Genomic DNA, 27668 nt, shown 5'->3' with positions numbered 1-27668 from the left:
TCACCGGTACTGTCATTAAATGCAATGGGTGTAAGTGCCCAGTACTTAGAAATAAGAAGAGTTAACATAGTTAAAGCAAGCAACAGAATTAAGATATAAACAAGCTGATCTCACCTAGATCCACCACCTCTGGCAGAGTGTCCTCTATAACCCTAGCCTCCTTTCCCTCTTTCTCCCAGAACAGTGACGCGTAATGAAATGATATAGGATTGTTGGTTTTTCTATTGTTTTCTAATAAAATTACCCAAAAGCCTTTCCCCTTGATTTGCCCCATTGTATTTGTACTGATTAGGTTTTGTCAACTGGACACAAACCTAGACATACCTAGGAAAAGAGAATCGTAGTTGAGGCATTGCCTCACCAGCTAGCCTGTGGGTGTGGTTTTGGAGGCATTTTCTTGATTGCTGACTGATACAGGAGGGAACATCCCACTGTAGATAGTGCCATCCCAGGGCACGCATGCCTGAGCTGTATAAGAAAAGTAGCTGGGTAAGCTAGTAAGTTACTGTCCTTTGTGGTCTCCTCTGCACTGCCTCCAGGTTCCTGTCTTGAGTTCCTGACTCTGTTTCCCTTGATTATGGACTGTAACCTGTAAGCTAAAATATACCCTTTACTCTCCAGCTCGATTTCAGTGAATGTTCATCATAGCAAGATGAAAGTACCTAGGACACTATTCAAAACTGGAACTTCCTAACTCTGAGTCTGCCTTCAATAATGGACTATCACTAAAAACTTTACTCCAGAAGAATCTAACCATAACTTATAGGACATCAATATTACTTTTACCTATTTTATTAAATAGCTAGGAAAATATATGATTAATTGTTATCATCCTTTGCATTATTAAGTTCTAAAGCTAAAGGTGATATTTTTAAAATAATAATTTGTATTTGAATAAACACAATTTTAAAATGCTTTCATGAATCTTGACTCATTAAACCTACCATATAGAGGTGAAAAATACCCTATTTTTTAAAAAATAGAAAAACCAAGAGTTGAGAAGATAAACGATTTGTTCTAAGTCACAATAACTAATAAAAAGTGTTGTTGGATTACCATATGTACTTTAGTTTATACTTAACCTTTATTGAGTGTATTGTAACAGGCACCAAGTGCCCTCCCAGCATGATTAACTTAGCCTTTGAATGAAAGCTTGTGTAGATTTCAGAAGGATGTAAATATGTTACCACTGAGTTTGCAATTTCCTGCAAAGTCATTCTTTGTTCTTTTCATGTACATGTTGCTTGTTAGCTAAGAAAGCACTTGGCAAAAGAACACTGCAGTCATTATCGATGCTTCTTACCTTGGGTTGTCATAAAGCTTATGAAAGGCTTCTACAGAAATAATGCTAGAACAGACTCCTCTGGGTACCACAGGATCAGAAGCATTGGGCTATTGACAAATGGAAACCAGAAAAGAACTTTGAGATCTCTAGAGGTAAAGTGCTGTGTAATTTTACAGTATAACTAATGGGAACTTTACTGTGCAACCAGGAGATGACTCAAGCAGCCACACTCTGAAATGAACAAGGCAATTCTCAAACGTGACTCTACTAAGCACCCTTTCATCCCCACTCTTTTTATTGTGCACATAGGATGTCACTGGCAACATCCTCAATTCATTTTATAATAACCCAGGCAAGAACAGACCTTAGCCCAAGATTCAAATAAAAAATAATGTCAGGAATCTGCAAATCCATGTTTATAATTAAATAGTTATTAACCTATATAATAAGATATTACATCCATAAGATTATTTTCTGATAGGTAAATCCAATTTCTTTTTAATATGCGAGGCAGTAGTATTTTTCTCTAAGTAGAAATTTCCAGTATCTTATGACTGATGACATGCTTCTATTTCTGCTCGTGAGTCTCTCCACTCATCTCCTTGAAAATAGGATTGCATCTACTTTGAGGAGACATTTAATAACAACAAAATAAACCCGGTAGTGGATCAGTTGTTTTTTATGCTCAACATCATATATTAGTTGATTATTCCCACCAGTTTTGTGCCACCGTTGCCTCAGCATATCTTACAGGCAGAATCAGTTCTTACATAATTATAATTTGAGGTGCCTCCTGGATGAACTGGAGGGCAAGATCATTTTATAGTGTTTTCATATATGTGATGATATCAATGACCCCATGGCTGTTTATCTCGTTTTTCTTTTCTGCTCAGAATGTATTTATCTGTTTCTCAGCCATAGAAGACTGACTTATAGAAACAATAAAGCAACAGAATCTAGAGAGACACCTGGAAATTATTGATTCTATTTGGAGATCTCCTGGGAATTTGAAAATTTGATTGAATTGGTGACCAAATTAAATTATATACCATGCTTGCTTTTGATAGGCTGAAATGTGTAGAGATCAACTTCATATGTAGACTAGCTTTTTCTTCCTTTCTCTTTCATAAGCCACATTTGTATATACATTTATTGGAATGATAAAAATAAAACCAGTCATTTCATCGAAATTCTGCTTGCTTGAGTTTGTAGACTTTACAAAGGATGGAAGGTCACTGTAGAGCCTCTTGAGATATGATGTAAGCTGTCCTTTTCATAATGAAATCCTATGAGGTGCACATTCTGGTCAAGTTTGAACTCTTGAGTGAAGGCAAGATTATAATGAGCAGGACTCTAATGACATTTGGATGGAGAAATACTGTTTCTGACTGGGATAGTATTTGTTCTAGAGAAAATGAAGAGAGCCTAATAGAGTTTAACAGCAAAAATGAAGCTTTTTTGGTGCCTCCTTTTCACCTGGCCTAGAGTTTCTTCTTCATGGGTTCCACTCTCCTTATTCTTTATACAGGAGTAGAGACCCTTTAATAATGAAGGTCTCCACAGGATTAATTAATGCTTTTGCTCTATCTAGAAAATCTCCATTTTATAGGTACTCATAAGAAAGTAAATGAACAGTCAATAATGAAATTTAAAATGCTATGGTGTATATTTTAATCCAAGAAATACATTTCTGCTTTCTATATTCTCTGATAACCCCTCATGCATTCAACTGATTATTTTCTCTGCAACCAGAGAAGCAGAACTAGTTTTTTACACACACACACACACACACACACACACACACACACACACACACACACAGAGAGAGAGAGAGAGAGAGAGAGAGAGAGAGAGAGAGATTCTTTGCAAGTAATCAGCTTATAATATTGTGGGCTGACTAGACTGGTCCACATTTGATGACAGGCTGTCAGAAAGGGTAGATGTGATGGTTCAAAGTTGCTATCCATGGCTGGAATATCCCCCTACTCATGGAAGCTTCAGTTTTGCTCTTAAGTCTTTAAATGAACCAAACATTGCATAACCTGAAATAATGTCAGTTACTTAAAGTCATCAGACAAGTGACTTTAGTCATTTTTACATGATGCTATCACAGACATCCCTAGATTTGTGTTTAAATAAATAAGTGGTGGCCTGGAAGAGCTGATGCATCAAATAGACCATCACATCTGTTTGTAGGAATACTAAAATAACTATTTTCAAAATAGGTTAACTATGCTTCTTTTTTCTCCTCTGTGTGTGTGTGTGTGTGTGTTCATGGATGTGTTTTGGTGTGTATAGGCTAGGAATCAACATCAGGCATCTTCCTCAATTTCTCCAACAGGGTCTCTTAACAAACCTCGAGTTCACCAAGGCAGCTAGATTAACTGGCCAGCAAGCCCCAGAGATCCTCTTGTCTCTGCCTCACTAGTGTTAAGATTACAGGCATATGCCATCGTCCCCTAATTTTTACACGAGTCCTGGACTTCTAAAAGTGGATCCCCATGCTTGGAAAGAAAGCACTTTGCTGACTGAGCCATTTTTCCCATTCAATTAACTATTTAGGATTCTTGCTTAAATTACCCTTTAGACTTTAAAGAAATGAAGTGAGATAAAACAAGATTGAAGTTTAAGAAAGATAACTGAGACACTTCTTTTTGTCTTGTGTTACATCCTTGTCCTGTTAGGCAAGCAAGAGAGAAACTTCAGTATCTACTCAATATTTATTTATTTATTTTTATTTTTATTTATTTATTTTATTTTATTATTTTTTTTGGTTTTTCGAGACAGGGTTTCTCTGTGTAGCTTTGCGCCTTTCCTGGGACTCACTTGGTAGCCCAGGCTGGCCTCGAACTCACAGAGATCCACCTGGCTCTGCCTCCCGAGTGCTGGGATTAAAGGCATGTGCCACCACCGCCCGGCTCAATATTTATTTAATAATTTAATTTCTTTAATCATCTTATATATGATGATTTAGTAAGTTTAAGGAACAAGGTTCAAAATTGATTAACTGTCTTTGTAAATCATAAATCAACTAATAATAAGGAAAATATTATTACTGGTGACACTGATAAAAATTATTTAAATGCCAAATTCATTACCAGTAAGATTAATAAGCAGATGAAAACTGAGCATAATTATTGATGCTGATTGTTTAAAACATTTGGAAATTAAATAATCGAATAAATTATTTGGTTTTATTTAAATGTTTTAACAGCAGCTGCTATGGGTCAGGTTCTGAAAACACATTATAATTTATATTTATCACTGCTGGCCTGATACTTAAATATAGTCAGCCATTTTTCATATCGAAGAATATTCTCCAACTTCAATTTTCTGCTTTAAAACTCTTTAATACGAATGGGAGATCATGGCAACACATTTTCTGTGTCTTAAAATGGTGACCATCTCTTTGCTCATAGCTCACAGATACTAGTGATTCAAACTGTGTTCATAGGACAAAATGTCCCAGTAATGAACCTGGCCCTTAGTGTAGTGTGAAACTGGATCATCTAGTCTGATTATATTTAGTCAATATGAGATATATATTTTAGATCATTTCTTTTATATTTTGAACCAATATAAAATAACACTGTGTGTCTTTATTGCTTTAATATACTAGTGCCTGAGTTCTTGATGTTTGCAAATGCACAATAGTTTTCTTTCCCTCTCTCTTTCTATATATACATATACATATATATATATATGTGTGTGTGTGTGTGTGTGTGTGTGTGTGTGTGTGTGTGCTTTTGACATATATGCATACATACACATATAGTTTGGAGTCTGCACCTCCCAGCAAACAGCTTTTGTTCTTCTCTCTACCCTTGCTGCATTTTTGGAAGCCAGTGACAGAAGGTACTGAGAAAGAGAGGCATCAGACTTGGGATTCAGGTTAAAAACAGTGGGTTCCTTTTTTGGTCCCCTAGGTGGCAATGGTCTGCCATTGTGTGCCCCAGCAGGGGCTTAACAGGCTTCCTGGCTGCCCTGTGCCAAGTGAACTGCAGGGATTCTGCCACTGAAGCCATTCTCAAAGCAGGTGCCCTGTTTATTGCTCTAAACTCCAATTTCCTGCCCCTTGGAGGCAGAACTGCTCATCCACTCACTAAGAACTCGCAGTACGCCTTGAAACTGAAGTGACAATTGTTAATCATATACCAGTCATTGTCATCACCAATTTTCTAATCTCACGTTTATACTGACATATAGAGATAGTTCTAACCACAGTCTGTAGTTTTGTTTTCGATGTTATTTGTTGTTGTTGTTTTGGGGGAGGGGCGGGGGACAATTGACAGATCTATCTTCCTTTAGAATGAAATATTAACATCCATTTTCCCATTTGAGTTAGAGTACATGGTATGTCCACTCGATTGCACATGCCAAGCATTCTGCTCTTTGCTTGTTTTCATCAACTGTAAGATGTTGGCATTTGTGTTCTTGTTTTGCATTTAAGAACACTGAAGCTCAGAGAGATGAAATGGTTCAAACACACAGCATATAAAAAGCTACTGAAGGATCCACGTCCAATTCCAAAACTTACTGTGCTGAGGGAACTCTCGGGAACACTACAGTAACACACTGATAGTTGAACACACAGTGTCAAGAGATACTGTAAAACCTTCATGAGTTTATTCACAATGGCCTCAATGTATGGGTACAATTACTATCACACACACACACACACACACACACACACACACACACACACACACACACACTAAAAAGAGCTATAGAATCTGTCCAAAGTCACACAATTAGCAAAATTCTTGGCAATATGTTTCAGAATCTTCACATTTAACCTGTATGCCATAATGTGTGAAGTCAAGTTTCAAAACTTAAGATTTTAAAATTGTCTTCACACTGTCACAAGGAACAAAGCAAGTGTAGTTTGGTTAAGGCATTCTTAGAAGGTGGCAGACACACTGTCTTTGCCTTTAAAATGTTGTCTGAAAAGGAAGTGAAAATTTTAGGAAATCAACCTGATTAAGAATTTCCCTTGATTGTAGATTGCTTGTCCAGATGTCATGGCTCCTGGGCGTTTGTCTGCCCCTTCCCTCAGCCTTGCAGCCTCTTCTGGAAGCGAATGGCAGAAGGCACAGACAGAGCTTTCCAACTTAAAATTCAGGGTTTCCCCTTCAGATGTTTGTTTGATGAAGTCACTGGATTCTTTTTTGTGGGGGCTCCAAAGTGGAATTCCAATGAACATAAATTCATTGAGCTGTACTGAAAAATAAAGCAATCTGGCATTTTAAAACACTCGATAACATCTTTGATAGAAGAAAATAGTTTTCCAAATAAACTCTAGAATAGAGGATTTGAGAATATCCTTCTGTGATTATCAAGTCCTGAACTTGAACTCTTAAGAATAGCTACCATTTCTAGAGAAATCACACCATTCAGGACGGATGGCTTTTCTATTTCAAACTGGTATGAGATTGATGCAGGAGAGCCCAGTAATGAATTAACCAGTCCACGAGAGCAGCATAATGGCTTTCTAGAAGAGATTGAAATTATACTTCACTTCCAAGCCGTTATGTGATATGAGTCTAAGAGCACTATTTCAGGGATTAATTGAGATACAAACAGACAAGGTACTGCCCTTTTTTTCTCTTTACTTTGCTCAGTGCACCTTAATATGTTCTCTCCGCAGTTCCTTGTTTTCGTGCTCTTTTCCATTTTGAGTTCTTTCATCCCTTTGTGCTCTATTTTTACCGACTCACGGTCAAATGCACTCTAACCTAGGATGCAGAAAGACTGTCACATCTTTGGAAATAGCATTTTAAAGTTCTGATTGAAATGGGTTGGTATTTCTCATTTTCAATGATGGACCAATTGAACAACCCCATGTATTTCTTCCCACTTGAAGCAGAGAAGGGACAAAAGTTGGGCTAAATTTCCTCTGACAACAAGTTATGAGCCTGAACAGAATCTCTGTGGTTTGCCTGACAATCTGTATGCTGAAGCCAGTTTGCTTCAACAAGGCCCATCATACTTAGCATCTTGCAAGAGAAGTTTTACAGCTCTCTGTTCTTACAAAAGACTGAACTCAACCTGGAGAAAGCGAGGTGCTTTTAGGAGCTTAGTTGGAACAGCAAAATGAGGTGAGGAGGAAAAAAAAATGTCGCTTTTTGTTTTCTTGGCCATAATTTAAAAACACATAAGCAAAACTTAAGTATCACAAGACTTCATGTAGAAAACACATTGTGAGAATGTCTTCTCTCTCCTGGGAGAGAGATTTGAGTTTTGGGATTTCCTTTTCTAAATGAATTTAAATTTCATCTTGATTTCCTGGTATCGATTAATGAGCACACTGAACTAGTCAATATCACTACTGGGAGTGGCTGGATGTGGCACACAAAGGAATATAAGCTCCATCCCACAGCAGAAAAATATGTCAGTACTGTTGGCATTAAACTTCAGTGCTCAGCCTCATCCAGCCACTACTCCAGAGTTTTATTTAAGTCATTTCTGGGGTAGAATCAAACAACCTGAGTGATGGCCATGAATACTCTAGCTCACATCACATTTTCTTCCTGTTCTTTATAAACACTCTATGAGGTATTTATTATCCCCAATGTGTAAATGGAGATAAAAGTCAAGGAAGGTCAGTCACCTTCCCAGGGCTGCAGCACAGATGTCTGAACCCAGTCCTCTTTTCTTTCCACTGTGGAATGCAGCATTCTGGGTAGATGCTTGCCAAGTACTTCATAGTGCTCAAATATCAGCATACTCTTGCTCATGTGAATATTATGTTCTTTTCTTTATCCTTCTTCCCTGGCCCGCTTTAATTTTGTCCCCTTATGGAACCTGTAGGGCTGTTTTTATTAGTAACACTTTCCCTAACCAATGTCCTGCAAAGATTGAGTTTTATGTCCTTTAAATTACATCTGTTCTTGCAGTGACATTTGATCACACTTTTGTGTTTTCTGGTTTGGTTATACAGTTCACCAGTTAGAACAAGGACTTTTATTTCTAGATCTATATAAGAGCCTCCTAGGATGTTTTAAGGAAATGTCAATATTTGGGACCTACCTTCAGGTACAAAGTTGTCATGATTTTTTGTAATCGTCTAAGTGATTACAACATGTTCAAAAACAAGAATTTTTTGTTTAGTTCATTAATTCATGAGGTACAAGGATAATTCAGTCATGTTTTCAGAGCTTTGATTAATCTATAATATATAATAAGTGAATAATAAATAATTGATAAGTGAATGAATGATTTTTTAAAGTACCAATTTTAACATCGAAGTAAAGTGATGTTATTTGATGCTAGAGAGATGGCTCAGCCATTAAAGGCTAGGCTCACAACCAAAACTACAAGACACCAATTTGCCATATATATTTGCAACCAAATATTTTACTCATTTATCTGATCAATATGTAGTCAATGAATGTATAAGTGGCAGATTATCATCAAATATTGAAAAGTAGTTATAATACTAATTTAATTTATGATTTACACAACCAAGCTGTATTTGTTTACTGGAGGTTGACACGGCCATCCTTCCATAATGACTCCTAAGAAGTCCCCAAATTCAAGAAAAACAATTTATTGAGAAGAAACACGTTTAATGTACATATACAACCAGAATGAGATTTCCTTGTGTGTTTATCTGAGATGTGAAGGATCTTTGCTTCCTGGTATATTGTATCATGGTCAAATTTAGTATCAGAAAACAAGAGGCATTCTAGAATGCAACACCCTGTGAAGACATCCTGGCATCTGCACAGCAAGCTATGGCCTTGGGCAACTTCATAGGAGAGATTGATTCTTTCCCTAGGTAGCTGCCAAGATATTACTAGATTTCTTAGCTCCCTAAGAATAGTGAGCTGGGTTTTCAGGACTGTCAAATATCCAGGTAGATTTTTAATGGCAGTCGATGCTCAGAGTCCTCCTTTCAAAGTACTGGGAGACACTTTGGTATAATTAATGCCACCAGGATATTGTTTTCCACTTGCTTTCTGTTTTCTGTTCGTTTGTTTTTGGTTTTGTATTTTTTTCCTAAGATAGTTAGGCAAGTTGTAAGATAGGTGTCATTAAAAGCTGTTACAAAATTTGCAACAAAAGGTCAGTCTCTCCTAACAGTGGAATGTTGAGGGCCAGGAGAAAACATATACCTAAGACCATATTTCATGTAACATAGGCACAGCAGGAAATGGAGTGATTTTTAAGGCTATTATGGTAACAACTTATTAATTCGTCAGTTGGGTGCATGTCTGTATGAGATCCTAAGAGATTTTAGTGTTGACAAGTACCGATTCTTGCTGGGGGCTCTCTGAAATCAAATTAATAGCTGCTTACTTGTTGGAGGTTCTTATTTTAAGAACTGGGCATTGAGCATGGAAGGAACTTGAACAAGACAGGTTCCTACCTTCAAGGAACTTACTGTTCTGTAAAAGTCCTGCAGCTTTTGACTAGAAAAGGAAAGGTTTGTTAAAAGGAAAACAAGTGTCTAGAGTAGCACAATTTTAGACAATATTGGGGAGAAAGTCGTGTTCTAACTTCTTTGAATATTCTTTTCCCCTTTCCATTTAGTCTCAGTAGCTCATTTGAAAAAAGAAGCTGGGAAAATGTGTGTCCATTATTTGTCCCCAGAATTAGTGAAAATTGCTGTCCATTTCCATAGACATGAAGAAAAAGTTCCACTCTTTCTGAATCTTAGATGCTTAGGCAAAATTCATTGCATTAACCCTTATAAATAAGTCAGCTGTATCGATCACCAGCTAAGGAATTCAAGGATTGCCGAGGCCCATTTGTTTAGTAAAGCACAAATATTAACATCAGTGTTAAGTGCATGCACTGGCAAGAATGAATTGCAGATGCACTCACAATGGGCTTCAGGATGCTGTGTTGCTTTTCTGAAATGGAGTGCCTTGAAAACTGACAAGTTAAATGCATTGTTGTACCACACTGGGGAATTCACTGGTCCAGGTAAACAGAATATAATTCTTCATAAACCATAGTTTCAAAGGTGTTTTTTTTTTTTTAGTTTTATTTACCATATCTTTTTTGCTCCTTGAATCTTCCCAATCATCTTCTGCTCTTTCATTCACTCCCTCTAATCTTTCATTCAATTCTTTCCAACAGCTGCCGGTTTGTTTCCTTTGATCTGTCATCAACAGTATAAGGCAAGGATTCTGAACCTTGGCACAATGGCTGGTCCAAGTTGAAGAATCCTTGCAGGGAGCTGTCGTGTACATCACAGGCTGTGGAACAGTGGCCTTAGCCTCTCCCAGTGGGAAGCCGGTAGCCCGGGTTTCCAGTTTTGACAAAATAACAGTGTCTGTAGATACACCCAAATATCTCCTGTTCAGAAAAATTGCCTCAGTCAGCTTCCTCAGCATTGTTCACCAACCTCCCCTCTCTTCACAGGTTCTGTGTAAACGATTTGAAGACATCACTTCAGTGAACTCCCTTTGCCAACGCTATATCCACAGATGCTCAGTGACTACTCCCCTTAACATTCCAGGCCCCGTATTGGCTTCACCTTGTCTTTTCTGTGTTTTTTTTTTTTTTTTTTTCAGCAAGTACTAACATGCACAAGCTAACAAAGCCATACAGAAGAGCTTTGAAAACAAGTTGTCGGCTCCACTTTTCTACTCTCAGCTAACAAAATGCTTTTAACTTACCTCTAGCAGTTTCTCTATAAATCTACTACATTTATCATTTATTTGATCTACCAAAACACAGGAATGTATATACTTATTTATTTAACCTACCAACACTAGGTAATATCTAGACAGTATTGATTCTTGTTCTGTTTGAGAGATATTGTAACACAATTGTGTAATTTGCCTTTCTGCCTCTCCAGTTTTTGATGTTTAGGTGATCTTTAGTCCCCTGGGGGAATATTTAAAAAATAAGTCATTATTGGTCAATTGACTTTCCAGATGACAATTTTACAACCTGAAGTGTGGGACTAGAGATTCAGGAGATAATTGTTAAGTCTTCCTCCCTAGTAAGTTGAAAACTTTCCCTTTTACCCTTTCCTCTATATCCGATTCCTCTCAGTCGTGTCTTTCATTTGTAGTGTATTGAGATTTTCATTCTGCCTGACAAATACAACCAAGTTCCATGAGCTCTACTGTTAGTTAAAACATGTTACACCAAATCTTCGTTATTCCAACTATGAAGGCACTTTTCATCACCAGGTCGAGGAGAGAGCTGCAATTCTGTTTGCAGGTCCAAGGCCATCATCCTTGCAGGAGCTGAGGGAATGCCATCAAGGTCAATGTCAGAGAAAGCCTTCTGTCTTCAGCACTTGTCATTGGCTGTGAAACATCACATGGTACTTTACACTGATTCACAGTATGCAGCTTCCTGTGAGCTTCTGTGCACCTCGTCTTGCTCTACTTGACTATGTTTCTTCTCTATAGACTCACTTGTATCCTGTCAATCTATTTCCTAAGATTCCAACTCTCCCCCAACATAGAACTTCTCTTCATTGTTCTGGAAAGGACCCACAGTTTCCTGGATTCTATATCTTTGTAATTTTGGTTTTATCTTCATTTTCCTAAGGCATAGGTTCAAGTAACTAACAAAATATAATGGAAATGAACTTCTCATAGGTCCTTGTATAATAAAAGCCCTCTCTATTACACCCCCACCGTGATTGACAGTTTGTCCTAGAATTCTAAATTTTAAGAAAAGTGTTTCTGTTCACATTTCCAAAGGCATAATTAGACTTGATACTGCTGAGAAAATGTATGCCTCTTTTTTTCTTTTCTAGGTAACAATTTTTATTCTTTTGTATTAGGTTTTACTAAGTCAGGTCATGATGACATACAACCCCTTAATCTTGGCAGCTTGCAATGTATTATTAGCTGTGGACTGACCATCACTTGGTCAAGTTGTGTCTTTTGAAGTCTTTGTCTAGACTAAAGGGGTAGCTTGTCCTGGGGATGTTTAAGTCTTAAAAAGAGAAAGGAATATGGGGGACTAGTGTACAATGACATCTAAAGCTGCTTGGACATTGAGTATACCAGTCACGTGTTCTAGTTTAACACAAATGGAGTAGGAAATAGTCCTTACTGGCCTCTTCTTCAAGATCTAAGATTCTATCCTCTACACCCCCCGCCCCCCAAAAAAACCCCAAGCAGGGCCTCAAGAGACCAGCCTCGTGGGGAGGAATATTGAAAATTAGAATCAACAAGGCAACACATCACATTCTGTATAGATTTAGGGACTTTTTCCTTACTCTTGGCTTTTTGAACATCTATGATGGTGTGCTAACAGTTTTTTTTTTTAATCCATTCAATATTCTGGATATTCCCAAATGTTTCTTATAGGAAAGCTTTTCCTAATTATTTTTTAATAACTTCATCCTGTTTTTCATTCTTCCTAAAAGACAAAACATCTGAATTGTTTTCATATGTCTGCTCTATGCTTTATTTATTTTTTTTGAGACAAGGTTTCTCTGTATAGTTGAGCAACATGTCCTGGAACTCACTCTGTAGACTAGGCTGTCTTTGAACTCACAGAGATCTACCTGCTTCTGTCTCCTGAGTGCTGAGATAAAGGCATGCTCCACCACTGCTCAGTGCTTTATTTTTAATAATATACTTAACTGTTTCATTGTATGATTTTTTCCAGGTATATACACTTGAATAGATTTGTAAAATTTTAATAAAAAAATTATTTTTACTCAAAATACTTTGCTTACATTTTAAGAATATTAAATGATCTCAAACTTCCCTGAGTAGAATAATTGCCTTATTTTCTTCTGTGCTTATGACTGAGTTCAGAGCTTTACACACAACAGGTGAATGATAAATCTTTATACTGGGGATTGGACCCAGGGACTTATATATTCAAAGCAACCACCTAACCACTGAGCCACATTCCCAGCCTGAGGAGTTGGATTGTTCAAAAGTTGTTTTCTGTTTTTGAGTTGTCTCTGTTTCCCTCAAAATGAACATTTCTGTTTGTTTATCTTGGTTCTCATCACAAGAGTTTCTGACTAGAATAGGGATGTGGTATGATAGTATTGTGTTTGTTTAGTGTGTGTTCAATTAGTGGGTTCAATTCTTGGCATTGCTTTAAATAAATCCTACCTTTTGGACTCAGTCTGTAGATCACTGGTAAAGACCATGCTTAGTGTACACAAGGCCCTGAGTTTAGTCCTCAACCAGAAAGAAAGAAAAAGGGAGAAAGAAAGTGAAAGAAAATAAAATATTTTTTAAAGTAGTTGTTATTTTATTTTATGTGTAGGTGTGTGTGCCTGAGTGTATTTATAGGTACTACGTATATACAGGAACTAGTGGAAGCCAAAAGGGGGCATTGAAGATCCAGGACTGGAGTTAAAGTTGGTTGTGAGCTGCCATGTGGGTAGATCCAAGCTGAGATCCAAACTCTGCTCCTCTACAAGAGCAATAAACATTCTCAACTAGTAATGCATCTCTCCAGCCCCTAGGAGTTACTGAGGAGAAGTACTGTGAGGGAACAGTCTAGCTTTGCTATAGAGAGTAACATGTCAGGTAATGGCTGTCTGACCTGCAAGAATGCAAAGGCTGCACTTTGAAACTCTGTTATATTCATGAGAGTCTTACCTTTGCCAAGGACCAGCTATGTGATGGAGATGGAGAGTGCTTTATGTTTTCCTGTCTGAAGACGTAATTGTGGATTGATACCCACCTGTGGCAATAACCTAGGAACAGTAATAAAATCTATGCCTCTCTTTCTAGAGCCCATTAGGAAATGAAAATGTATTTGCATTTCTGTAAGGTTGTAAATTTTACATAGCTTCTGTTTCCTATTGGAAGAGAAGTCCCAGACAACCCTTTATTTAGTAAGCATAATAATCAAGTTGGTCTAGTTTCTCTATGCTCCTTTCCAATGTCATTATGAATGTTAAATAAGGATTCTAGAGCTGATGAAGGACCCTAGAGCTCAGATTGCTAAGCCTTTTTAACTGAAAATTAAAGGTAGTTTGAAGACTGAGTAAACATATATAAACAGAAATATGTATTTAGCTGGAACACAGCTCACAAAGTACCTTACCCAAAGATTTTATGTATAACTATATTTATATATTCCCATTTCAGATTTTAAATTCTGATCAAGTCTTACTCCACTGATCTTATGATTTACTGATAATTTTATAGTATAAAAGGTGTTGCAGAGCCTGGTCTTGAGAAGGGAATAAGAATGTGCTCTGGGTTTTCAAATAAATGTCACCAACCCCTTATGCTAAAGGCATTAGTTTTACTTTTTAGCATTACTTTTTAAAAATAAGAGCCTATGTATGAGTATTTAACATAAATCTTAGCAAGATTTGTTGTCTCCAAAATGAAAACTTAGGGAAAAACAACATAAAAGTTAAACTGCAGAACTGATCCAGTAATCGTTTAGTATAGTAATAAGTCTGTGCTGTCTGTTATTCTCATTTGGATATTGTGTGGTCAGCATCATCTGTTTTTTTTTTGTTTTTTTTTTTGTTGTTTTGTTTTGTTTTGTTTTTAACAGATCCTGCCTCAAGTTTATTTGTAAAAACAGCATGGGGTCCTAATCATCTGCAAATAGTGTGTAGGTGTGTCACACCAGTCCATCTGTCTTCACATTGGCAGACAGAAACCTTTTCTATGGGGCCTTCACAGGGGCCTGGGCACCTTTGGGAGCCTGAGCTGGAGCTGAGGCCTCTGCCTTCGTTTGAGCCTTGGGCTTTGGTTGGCCGAGCCTACCACCCTTGGCCATGTAGCTTCTAATCCGCTTCCCCAGCTTGGGGTGAGCGATGAAAGCAAGATGACTGAGCTTGCGGCTGGGGCCCTTTGGCATCTTGGCCTTAACCACTTTGGGCTTCACAGGGGCCTTGGTGGCCTCTGCACGCTCACTCACTGCCTTTGCGTTGTTGGCCTGCATCTTCTTCAGGCCTTTCTTGTTGTGCTTCTTGGCAAAGCACATGTTCCTCAGGAACTTGGAGTCGACCCCCTTAAGACATTCATATCTTTGTGACGAGTTTTTTTTTTTTTCCTTCATTTTATACCAGCAGCTTTATTTACACAGAAAGAACATACAGTGGTCTTATAAATATACCAGAGATTATCTCCTGTTTCAGAACACAGCTCAGTGTAAAAGCACACAAAAGCAGCTTCTGTTTTCTTTGTACCAAGTGTGTAGTGCTAACAAGTACACTATGGTAGCACATTTTTAAAGCTAATATCTTCCATTTAAAATTTATGTGAAATGTTGGGTAAAGGTGCATTTCCCCCCTTACAAATTCAGAAGGCTACAGTGGTAGTCATCTCTCTTAAGAAATAAATCATAGATACCTAATAGTTTCATGGCAGGGTACTTTTTTAAGTGCTAACATGCTTAGGCAGTGTGCATTCACTGTCAAGCTGGTACTATTAACACATTATCATCAGACTGAAGTGGACCTTTTTGTGTTTGAGATTATTAAGTGGGTATCTTAAACTAAAGATAACATGTTCTTGTTTTCCTTGCTTCATAAAATGCCCAGGTATAACCTGAAAAGAAATTTTAATATTTTTGACACTAATGTATTATTTGGTTAGAGACAGAACTAGATACACCAAAGATTTTCACTTAGGACTGAAAAATTTTTAATGCTGTTTGTACCATGAATTGCCCAGGTAATTGTCAGTTTGTAAACATGACCCTCAACCTCTGAATACAGTTTAATAGTCTATAAGCTTTTAGGTGTATATGTATGTCCAAGTGTTTCTCTTTAAGTCACCAAGTTCCACTAGGAATTTACTTGGTAACAATAGCCGGTCATTTGTAGCTAGAGTTTTCCTGCCTGGCCCACAGTCAGGATAAATCTCTCTCACCCGCCAGTCCCACAGCCACTCAGACCCAACCAAATAAACACAGAGGCTTATATTGCTTACAAACTGTATGGCCGTGGCAGGCTTCTTGCTAACTGTTCTTATATCTTAAATTAATCCATTTCCATTAATCTATACCTTGCCACATGGCTCGTGGCTTACCGGCATCTTCCCATGTGGCTTGTCATGGTGGCGGCTGGCAGTGTCTCCCTCTCAGCCTTCCACTTCCCAGAATTCTTTTCCTTGTCCCGCCTATACTTTCTGCCTAGCCAATGGCCAATCAGTGATTTATTTACTGACCAATCAGCAACACACTTGACATACAGACCATCCCACAGCAGTCATTTTATTTCTAAAAGATCCAATGATGACCTAAATTTCCCTTAGTTTACAAATAAGAGTAACAGCAATTCAGATACACCCTTAAAGTATTGGGCTCCAAGACTCAAGTGAGGTAGGACCTAAAATTCTACTCTGTACACATTAGTAATGGCCACTTTAGTTCCATACCAACAGAAAACATTCGAATAATGGTGTGACCGGGGTTTCTTGATACCATTGCTGTACCATTTTCGAGATTGGTTGTGTGTGGTGTATTTCCTGGACTTGGCCATGTCGGAACGGTAACCAGCGGCTCCCGAAGCTCCTGGGACCGGAAGAGAAAGAGAAAGGCCGCAGTGCAGCACCGGAAATAGGGCTCATCTGTTTTTTTTTATGGCATTGAATTTAAAACATATTTCAAAGACCCTCCATCAAATAATTTAACCTTTACAGCTCAATTTCATCCACCCTGTATTCAGAGATCTCTCTAAAGATGGCTATAGACAGCTTCAAGACAACAATCCAGGGAGATAGCTGATGCTCAGCTATGCCAAAAGCCTCACTATAGTAGCAAACCACTGGGCATCTCTGTGAAGAACTTTAGAGATTAGGCTAATTGATGCAGGAAAACCCACCCTAGATGTGGGTGTTACAATCCCATGGGTTGGGGTCCTGGCCTGATTAAATAGGAGAAAGTGAGCTGAGTATTAGTATTCATTTTTCCCTGCTTCCTGATTGAAGAGGCAATTTGACCGCCACCTCAGCCTTTGGCTGCCATGCCATCCCCATCACGATGCGCACCAAGTTTCCTCCTTCAGGTGGTTTTGTTAGGTAGTTTTTCATGGCATCAAGAGCAGTAACAAATATGCTAAGTATCTGATGAAAAATAGATTCTGCCACACTGTTGTAAGGTTAGTTGGACACTCATTCCGTTGGGCATAGAAGATAAAAGCATTTAACATCGACAATGACTAAAAACAACAACAAAAACCAAGGCATGTGCAGTTTTTAAACACAAGAAAAATAATCATGTATTTAAAGCTTTTTTTTTTTTAAACAAAACTAGACACAATGGCAATGAATTCTAAATAAAAAATACATTTCAATGAAATAACCTATGACTGAAAGGTAACTCTGAGCACACCCATTGTTAATATCAGTTGATTATGTGTTGCATAAACGAGGACTTGTTTGCAGCTATTGTCTGAAGAATTGAGTACCTCTCATGGAGCTAGAAAGCTGCACAAACTACAGTTTTAAATGGATTCTGTCATGCTAACTGAAAAAAGTCTTAAGTGTTGGGATATGTGAAAGAGAAAGCAAAATACTCTTAGTAACATTATTTTTCCATGCATTAGGGGTTGGGAGAAAGATGAGTTTTCATAGTTAGTCTTAGTCCTTGCAAAAAGGTATTGTTTAATCCCTTTAATACACACACAAATAATTACAGGTTACAGTGCCGTATAACTCCATTAACGAAGCAAAGGAAAAATAGCAATGTTTTTGTTTTAAATTTCAGCTTCCTCCTTGCCTTGTGCTCTGTGCACCCTAATGTCTTTACTGTCTACCCTAACTTTGGGCTCAAGGACTCTGCCATTACTTGGCAATCCCTTCCTCTAATTTCTTGTGACACACAGTGCTTAAACCCCCAAGAAATGTGAGGTGAGGCAGAAAGAATTCCTGCAGACTGACTTGCTATATGCAGAACATTCATTTACATTATTCATTAGATAAGAGTACTGATTTGCATCTCATTCTGGTTTTCCTCTTTAGGTGAAAAAGTGCCAGAGAATTCTCCACGTCCCCCCAATGTTTCATGTTAGTAATAATTATTAAGGGACTTAGGCATGACTGTTGTCTTAAATTTTTGTCCAGTACATTTGCAGTTTCTCTAAATATAAACAAGCAAACAAACGAAAAATCTATAACTCTAAACATTTTAAACTTCTAAACCAATGTGCATTTCCTTCTTTGTGTTTAAGATATTTGAAGCTTTAACATTTGATGATAGATCTGAATGCATAAATATATTTTATTGAAATGCAAAATGAGACATTTATGATCTGTATCTAACATTAGGAACTGGAAGGGGGAGGAAGTGGGAAAAACAAGTATAGTCCCAAGTACAGCATTTATGAGTCCCTAAATCTCATCTGAGCGAGATTCCTAGCAGCAGAATTTTGCCACAGTTTAGAAGGTACTACCAGTAATAAACCCTTGCAGATGGCCATATCCAAGTGTTGAAAGATTGCTCTGTATCTTATTTTATTAATTGCTTTGCAGATTAAGGTTATTTCTTGTAACCTGTAGCCTCATAACCTGTAGCCTATAAAAATACAATCATTGGTGTTCTATTGTATGTGGGACTCTGTACTGCCCCCTAGAGTTCTCGTGCTGAGTATGAAACAATAATTGAAAGCTTGATTTATTTTATACTTTACAGTTTCAATTTCCCATGGTCCTATCAACATCTAAGTACTTAGCATTTCCTGGCCCACAGAGATTTATTAAATGTCTTCTAGCAGGTGGCTGGGTTTTTGAGAAGCCACACAGAACACTCTGATCCATAACTACGCTTTCGGTTGGAACCATTGGCAGGTTGCAGCATTGGTGGTGCCCTTCTTTATCCTTTTCGGGAGAGACGGGGGCAGAGGAGGCAGCGACTGCTCCTTTCTGGGTGCTGCCCAGTTGCTTCTTAAATATGTAATGGTATTCTATTGAAGCCACAACATGCCAAACTGAAAGGATTCCAATGACTCAGAGATGGCATTTAACCCAGAGTCATACTTTCTGGCATGCTGGAACGGTTTGTTTTTAGGAGAGATTTCCTGCAACTGGCACACTGCTTTCATCAGCACAGGTTACTGAAGGGTGAGCTGGATCTTTCCCTCTGCTTTGTCTGGCTTCCCCAAGCCTTTAACTCAGAGGTACAGGGAGTCGTAGTAGAAATTTATTACATGGTCATCTTTCACCCAAGTGCTGCTTGTTCGTGCTGGTTCCCATAACGAACAGTTTTTGCAAAATGACTACCTCTTTTCCTGGCTGTATCTGGCACACTGAGGTGTTTAAGGTCTCTTGGCATTCCCATAGGAACACCATTTTGAAATAGTCCTCATTTGCATTGGACTGTAACTGGAATCTCTACCAAGATTTCACTGTTGGCAAGTGATCAGATCAAATTCAAATTCTGTTTTTTTTTTTTTTTTCCTACAAGGGTAATGTGTCTGCAAGGGTAATGTATCTTTTTTATTTTTTTTAACTTTAAACACTCATATATTTTCTATGAATAAAGTTGTCTTTAATTTACCTTTATGAGGTCAGGGTTCTTTCAAAGTAACAAATATGAGCATTAAAATATTTAGTCAGCCTATGCTGAATTGTGCTGGTATTGTATGTTATGTCATTTGAAGACCAACAATCTGCTTTTGTTAAAGGCCACAGTGGCTTCTGGGACCATGCTTCACAAAAATGTCATTGGTGGGAGACATGCTGTGACGTTAAGATCCTGAATGAATTGAGGAGATTGCATTTGAAATTTTTATGTACATTTCACGGTTAACTTGGCCAAAGATAACTAGGGTTTCTACTCTCCTCCTTTTACACTCTTGTCTCCAGACCTTCAGCATGATTCTTCTTACCTTTTCAAGAATTGTGACCAAAATATTCTAATTACCTGTCTCCCGCTCACCCAGCATGCAATGGAGTGCAGTCCAGAGTAATCACATTCTCATTAAAAAAGTGGAAGACATTAAAGACACAACAGTCATGGTCAAAGCACACTTTTGAAATCCAGTTGTTGGCCATTCTTCATTAAATGCTCAGAACTACTTCCTAGAGGATGCTTTTCCTGACCAGTGGACTCTGCTTTTCCCAGTTTTTGTACTCCCTGGCTCCTTTTCCACAAGTGGTCCAGGTTTGCAGTTGGGTAAGTTTTTTATTCCGCTTCATGTCCAAAGCAGTTCAGGCAATCAGAGACCCTGCTCTCTTCATTGTATGATTTACCTGTTCCTTTCTGTCTAAGTTCATGAAATTCCTTTAGAAAGCTTGGGACTTCATATGTATCTATTTATAAGTCTACTCTATTAGACCAAAGACACCCCATAGATATTTTTAGTGTGAGCCTTTTTTCTATCTTAGGCTTCCTGTGTGTTGCTGTGGGCATCAACCCTTAAGAAGCTTAGTTGCTTATTGATTTAAAAGGCAGACTCTTAAATCCTGATGGCTCTGTGTATGTCTGAAGGGTTTATGAGGTACCACCTTAAATCTTTTTGGTGTTGTAGTGGTGGGTTTTACAGTTACAGTCTTGTTTTCGTCCTAGCATTGAGACAGTTTCCTAACAAGTCCTGCATTAGAATTTTGCATCTCTCTTTGAGACTCTTCTGTTTCAGGGCACAGAACATGTAATGAACATTGAATTTACTTTTATTCTTTGTTTTGTTTTTCCAAATCCATCAAAGATTTTCAAAGGTCCTTTATATTTTAACTAAAAATTGAACAATTCTGTTTTTTTTTTTCCATCTGTCTTTCTGTGATGTATAAGTGTTAAAGGAAACAGGTTGGCCCTTTTGAGAACTGTACTTACACAAAATTCACCAGCTTGGGGCTAGAGAGATGGCTCAGCTGTTAAGAGCATATACTGCTCTTGCTGAAGATACTAATTTGGCTCTCCTAACATCCAAATAGGGTGGACACTAACACGCACATTCATGTAGCACCTCTGCCCCAGTACACACAATTGAAAATATCTCCACCAGCTTATGTTCAATTTTTCATATCAATGACGCCAGTGAGGTTCTTAAATATTTTGTCTCTATATGGCAATGTCAAGTTCAAGACTTTAATCCTTCTAAAGGCTTCATAGACAAATCCTTTCTTGAAGTTCCTAGCATCCACTGGCTTCCTGGTAATCCTCAAAATTCTTTGATTTGCAGCTTCATGCCTTCAATGTCAGTCTTTCTTATCACATGAGCTTCCTCCCTCTGGGTGTATCTGTGTCTTCGTGTCCTTTCCTCTTCTTGTAATCAGACAGACAGATTATAATTACAATGTGTCCTAATCCGGTCCATTTTTATTAACTATTTACATCTGCAGAAAGCTTATTTTTAAATAAGGTTTCATGCTGAGATTTAGGGAGATGTGATTTTTTTTTGTGTGTATGAAACATTTTTCATGTCTGTCCAAGGTCAGATGCCCATAACCAGAACCTTGAAGATTTGCATAGCATAGTTTGTGTAAGGCTGGTGCAGTCTCAATGACACCAACTGTTAGAGGAAGGAGAATCTGACTGAGCTCAGAGATGGGAGATTTCCAGCATCATACTTAGGGAACATGAAGTATTATGGTCATCTTTGAAGAATGCAGTTTACCATATCTTTATCTAGTTCATGATCAAAATCAATTGACTTTGAAAATATATATGAAATCTGTTCACATGTTTTCCTTGTCACCTTAGTCATGCAAAATAACACCATCTTTCATGAGAATGATTGCACCTGATCTTTCTACATCTGCTTTTGAGTTTTAAAATCTTTTTTTTTACATATTTGAGTGTTTTGCCTGCATGATATAAATGCCTTATATGCATTTCTAGTAACCATGGAGGCCACAGAGGGTGTCAGAGTCCTGGAACTAGAGTAACATACAGTTCTGAGTCACCATAGAGGAGCTGGCAATTGAGTATAGGTCTTCTGCAAGAGTAGTCAGTGTTCTTAACCACTGAGCAGTCTCTCCATGTTTCCAACCCCTTTTATTTGACTATTCTAACCATTCGCCACCACACTGAAAGGAGAGAGCTGGTAACACTGTGAATTGAATTGGTTACTATCATTCCTCTGGTTGAATCTCTCCGGGGACTTCCAGTTGCTTATAGAATGAAATCCAGATATAGTCCAGTGCCCTTAGTGTCAACTGCATGATCTCTCCCTAGCTCTTTCCTTTTATCTTGTTTTAAGAAAGCCTTTCCTTCCTTATGCTTGACTTCTTTGGCCAATCAGACCTCCTAATAGTTCTTGATCTAAGAATGTTTGTTGCTCAAAGGCATTGTCTTTTGCCTAGAAAACTCTTTTCTTGCTTCTCCATGAATATACACTTGGTATACTCCAGGTTTCATTTTAAATGTTACTTCTGTATTTAATAGTAATAATGATTCTTTTGAATTAGTTCAAAATAAATGTGAGATCCTGGAGCTAGACATTCTATTTGGAGAAGTTTAGGGATGTTAAACCATGTTCTCAGAGGCAAATCACTAGCATATAGACTAAGTACCATATATCATGTGCCATAGAGTTCAGAATTTACACCCTAGACTGTCTTACTCTGGGGACTGCCCTCTAAACCACTGTAGTCAGCAGCCCTTTAAGAGAAACTTGTCTCTTGTGTTACCCTGTTGCAACATCTGCTTCTTTCCTCCACTTTGTTTTTCAGTTTGTGAAAAACAAACTTCTGAGTGGGAAAAAGCATTATTTTATTTATTGTCTTTATTTTCACTAGATTAAGGTGTGCTGTGGGATGGTCTGTATGTCAAGTGTGTTGCTGATTGGTCAGTAAATAAATCACTGATTGGCCATTGGCTAGGCAGGAAGTATAGGCGGGACAAGGAAAAGAATTCGGGGAGTGGAAGGCTGAGAGGGAGACACTGCCAGCCGCCATCAGGACAAGGAAGATGTAAAGTACCGGTAAGCCACAAGCCACGTGGCAAAGTAAAGATTAATAGAAATGGGCTAAATATAAGAGTAAGAGCTAGACAATAACAGGCCTGAGCTAATGGCCAAGCAGTTTAAATAATGTAAGAGTCTGTGTGTTTATTTTATAAGTGGGCTCTGAGACTGGCCGGACTTGGTGGCGGGAGTTGGAGAGAAATTCTCCAGCAACAAATGGCGCCCAACGTGGGGCAAGAGTCTCCACCTAAAAACGGAGAAAAAAGATTCTAAAACGGAGCTAAAAACAGCTCCTAGTTGTCTCTTTTAAGCTAGCGGCAGCCTGCATGTTTGAGCTACTATGGCGGGTTCCTGGCGTGCATGCTCAACCTGCCGCCGTATGGCGGGAATGAGGCCTCTGCGAATGGCACATTAAGCTATGTGGTGAATTTAGCCTTTGCTAGCACAAAACAAAACAAAACAAAACAAAAAAAAAAGAGGTTTCTGCGCTACACGCTGCTTTGATAGAAGCATAGACCCACTGTTTCTGAGAGTTGATGGCTCCCAGAGCTGGCGGAAAACGGACTACCGCCATGTTGGGAAGCTGAAGTGGGCGGAACCAGCAGCCACAGCGCCAGTGCCGTTTCAGGCTTAGAAGGCTACAGTTTAAAGCAATAGGTTCAAGCTAATATAAAAAAATAAGCCACGTAAAGATGACTACCACACAGAGAATCTGGATTATGTTCTCTTTGATATTCGTAACTGCAGAAAAACATTTGATTGTAAAAGCTGTTGAGTTATGCCAAAATGTATATTTTAAAGGTACCTTGACTTCAAAATTTGGATATAAGGATATGTTGCTTTGGAAAAGAGTCTCTGCTTTTGTTTCCACAGAAAGCCAGAGACTATGGATTTGTTCCAGATTAAGATACATCAGGTTTGACCAGCCAAGACCCCCTGAAAGGTCTCCAATGACACCATGGCCCAGATGATTCAACATCCAGAATGGTTTCAAGTCAACTGGCTCAGATATACAGCCTCACGGACTACTCCATGATCCTAAAATTTTCTTTCTGTCTCCAGAAGATACAGCGCCCCCCTCCAGCAGGAAGTAGTAAGAGAAGCTACGCCCAAATTCCCAAATATACCAAGCTGGCTTTAGAGATGGAATTGGCTCACTCCCCCTCTAAACCCAGACATATAGCTCAAAGAAAAAAAAATGGTTAAGAGATTCTTGTGTCCCAAATCAGAAGAGCCCTCTGGTGTGGGACAGAGAAAAACCAATATTTTTATTTAAATCAGGTTGATTATAAATACAATCTCTTTCTAAAACAAAAAGAGGGATAGTTTAGATATGATAGGATGAAAGGGTAGATTAATGAACCTACTTTGAAAGAGTAACAACTTGTTTAAAATGTTTTACATTGCTATAGATTTTAGTTTATTGATACAAATTTAAACTTAATTTTGTTATACTGTATATATATTTCTATTCTTGTTTGAGGTATTATGTTTATGTAACTCATTTAAAATTGTAATGGATAATTAAAAAATAGATTAATAGTTAGTCATCTATGATAATATTTGTAGCCATGTTAATTAAGTCTTCTAGGTATACATAGATATATTTCAGATAGATAGGTAGTCTTCAAACACTTCAAAGACCTACAGAATATGGCATTTAAAATGTTTTAAAAGTTTAGACTTTTTGGACAGTGAGACATGTCTGCTCCTGACAGCACCGATTTACTTCAGAGAGGAGGATGGGCATCGAAGACACTCCATATGGAGTTTATCTTCACCTTGACAAAAATAGCCATTTGGGCAAGAAACTGTTCTTGCCTGGACTGCTTGATCAACTGGACATGCAGGACCCATAGAAAGATGACCACTGAACTTTGCTTGACAAAATGGTCCTTCAGGTTCCTGCTTTGCAGAGAAAACTGCCAGACATTCTACAAGACACAGAAAAAAGTGAATAAGAGACTCTAGGCCTGTGGGCTGAAGACAGATGCCCCAACTTTACAAGAAAACTTTGCATGACTGTCCAGGCTCAGCTGTCTCTGTCTACCCTACAAGACTCCTAAAAGTTGCTTATATCCTTCTCCATTTCTCAGGTAGTAGTATATCCTTCTGAGGTCTTTGATGTGGTTAAAGACTAGATACTTACAATTTTCCTTAGTTATAATAAAAGATAAGTTAGATATAAAACCTTAAACTTACAAATATAAGATAGATAGGATCTCTTCTTTAATATTGTAACTGTAATTCTTGCTTGATAATTTTTTGTTATATGTAATTTTACTATGTTAAAGTTAAAACCTTCCTTTTTAAGAAAAGAAAAGGGGAAGTGCTGTGGGATGGTCTGTATGTCAAGTGTGTTGCTGATTGGTCAGTAAATAAATCACTGATTGGCCATTGGCTAGGCAGGAAGTATAGGCGGGACAAGGAAAAGAATTCGGGGAGTGGAAGGCTGAGAGGGAGACACTGCCAGCCGCCATCAGGACAAGGAAGATGTAAAGTACCGGTAAGCCACAAGCCACGTGGCAAAGTAAAGATTAATAGAAATGGGCTAAATATAAGAGTAAGAGCTAGACAATAACAGGCCTGAGCTAATGGCCAAGCAGTTTAAATAATGTAAGAGTCTGTGTGTTTATTTTATAAGTGGGCTCTGAGACTGGCCGGACTTGGTGGCGGGAGTTGGAGAGAAATTCTCCAGCAACAAAGGTGAATGTTGTTTTACATCCCAATACCCAGCATAGTATGTGGCATGCAGGAGGCATTCAATAAATATTGGGAGAATGAGGATTGGAGGAAAATTTAAACCTCCTTTGAATTTTTACACCCTTACCTCCAGCTACTTTTAGGTTAGAATCAACTGAACAAGATTACAGGATTCCTGAATCAAATATATTAACATATCTCTGAACAAATGAATGAATGAATGCAGCTCATCTTCACTAACTAGTTTCCAAGAAGGGAGGGCTACTTCCCTTACTCCACTGGTCCTTATAATTTTAACTCTAAACAAACCACATACACTGATGAGAGAAACCAGAGCATAGCTATCACCAGGGCTGCCCAGGGACAAGGAAGAGTTAACACTGTGTCTGAGTTACTAAATATCTCCAGCAATGTAGTGAGAGTCAGCGAGACCAGATACTGTCATTTCTTCATCTTTTTTCACTGCCTCAGGTGTTGGCAAGGACACACGATTCAGAAGCAAGGGCAGAATGACTTTGTTTTACCCTTTAAAGAGAAAAGATGGACAGGATTGGAGCAGAAAAGAATGAAAAGAGAGTAAGGAAAAGAAAAGCCATTAATATTTCATATTATGCTTAAAATGCGTGATTATAGCTCTGGCTAGGAGGAGAAATTTCCTTGAGAATATTAGATTTTTATTGCATGTCCAGACAAAGGGCTGATTTATAAGTGCTCTGATTGTTTACCTCTGTGCATAATAGGGAATGGTAGAAGCATTTTTTAAAAAGCATTTGCCACTTAGCATTCTTGGCAATATCTTATTTGATAATTCTAACTTATGAAAGTATAGGTTCATTTTCTTTTTCCACAGACCTGTAGTTCTGATTGGTGTGAGTCTAGCAATAGATCTGAATGAACTTCAGGAACTTGGTGGGTGTGTTAGTTACTTTTCTCGTCTCGGTAGTCAAATACTTGACAAAAGCAATTTTGGCTCACAGTTCAGAGTTAGACAGTCCATCATAGTGGTGAGGGCAGGGAGGTAGGAGTGGCTCAAAAGAAATCTCAATGCTCAGATCACTTTCTCTCTTTACTTTCCTTGTTCAGTCTGGGACTCCTGCCCATAGGATGGTAATACCCACATTCAGGATGACTTCCTTTCTCAGTTAAACCTCTCTAGAGACATGCTCATAGATATACCTAAAGGTATGCTGCATTGATACCCTCTGGCATTTCTTAATCCATTCCAATTGCTAGAAATTGAAATTAACCAACACAAGAATGTAGCTCAGTGATAGAGTGTCTGCCTAGCATGTGCAGAGCCATGAGTTCAATTCCCAGTACCACTAAAATATAAATCAAAAAATCATTCAAGGGATGGAGAGACTGGTGAATTAATAAAGTGCTTGTCTTAAAGCATGAAGACCTGAGTTTAATTCCCAGGACCCCTACAAAAATGCCAGATGTGGTGGCACGCACTTATAATTTCAGCACTGGGGAGGGTCCCTGGAGCTCACTGACCAGCCAGTCTTATGTAATTGGTTAGCTACAGGCCAATGAAAGATTCTGTCTCTAAGGAGTTGGACCGAGTTCCTGAGGATCAAACCCAATATTGTCCTTTTGCCTCTACAAATACACAAACACATTTGCAAACCATGGTACCTACATACACATATGTACCTACACACATATGAACACACACATGCACAGTGCATAATTAAGAAATGGAAGCATCATAAGTAGGTTTGTCTCTATTAGACTGGTTATGAAAGTCAGACAAATGTTAGCCAGCTATAACATCAGGATGATAGGTCCAAGGCTAATATTTAGATGTCTTATCCCAGTCATGGACAGGGTGTATCGTGTCTTTCTTTTTACTGACAGGTTTGTTCCTTGGCCACAGGTGCTTCAGCCCTTCACACTATGCATAAGTACCATGTT

General features: G+C 38.2%; 2 protein-coding genes across 2 annotated transcripts in view; one reads left to right on the top strand and one right to left on the bottom strand.

Annotated features, from left to right (window-relative positions):
* Positions 1 to 27668, top strand: part of Ntng1 (netrin G1) — a 344033-nt gene that overhangs the window by 18588 nt on the left and 297777 nt on the right. The window lies entirely within an intron of this gene.
* LOC131913476 (large ribosomal subunit protein eL29-like) lies at positions 14851 to 16685 on the bottom strand. Its single transcript, XM_059266123.1, has 2 exons — positions 16612 to 16685; positions 14851 to 15236 (listed from the first exon to the last, which is right to left on the bottom strand). Exons 1-2 carry the CDS (start codon positions 16683 to 16685, stop codon positions 14864 to 14866), a joined length of 447 nt encoding a protein of 148 aa, XP_059122106.1. The 3' UTR covers positions 14851 to 14863.

Source organism: Peromyscus eremicus, chromosome 6, assembly GCF_949786415.1.
Source record: "Peromyscus eremicus chromosome 6, PerEre_H2_v1, whole genome shotgun sequence".
In the NCBI taxonomy this organism is placed as follows: Eukaryota; Metazoa; Chordata; class Mammalia; order Rodentia; family Cricetidae; genus Peromyscus; species Peromyscus eremicus.
Note: the sequence above shows the minus strand (reverse complement) of the source record. Positions and strands in the feature narration are given on the sequence as shown.

Bases quoted from the DNA above. Each gene is read 5' to 3' on its own strand.
- LOC131913476 (XM_059266123.1), bottom strand. From the start codon at position 16,685: ATGGCCAAGTCCAGGAAATACACCACACACAACCAATCTCGAAAATGG. The intron at 15,237-16,611 runs GTCACACCATTA...AAAAAAAAACTC, and splicing joins AATGGTATCAAGAAACCCCG to GTCACAAAGATATGAATGTC.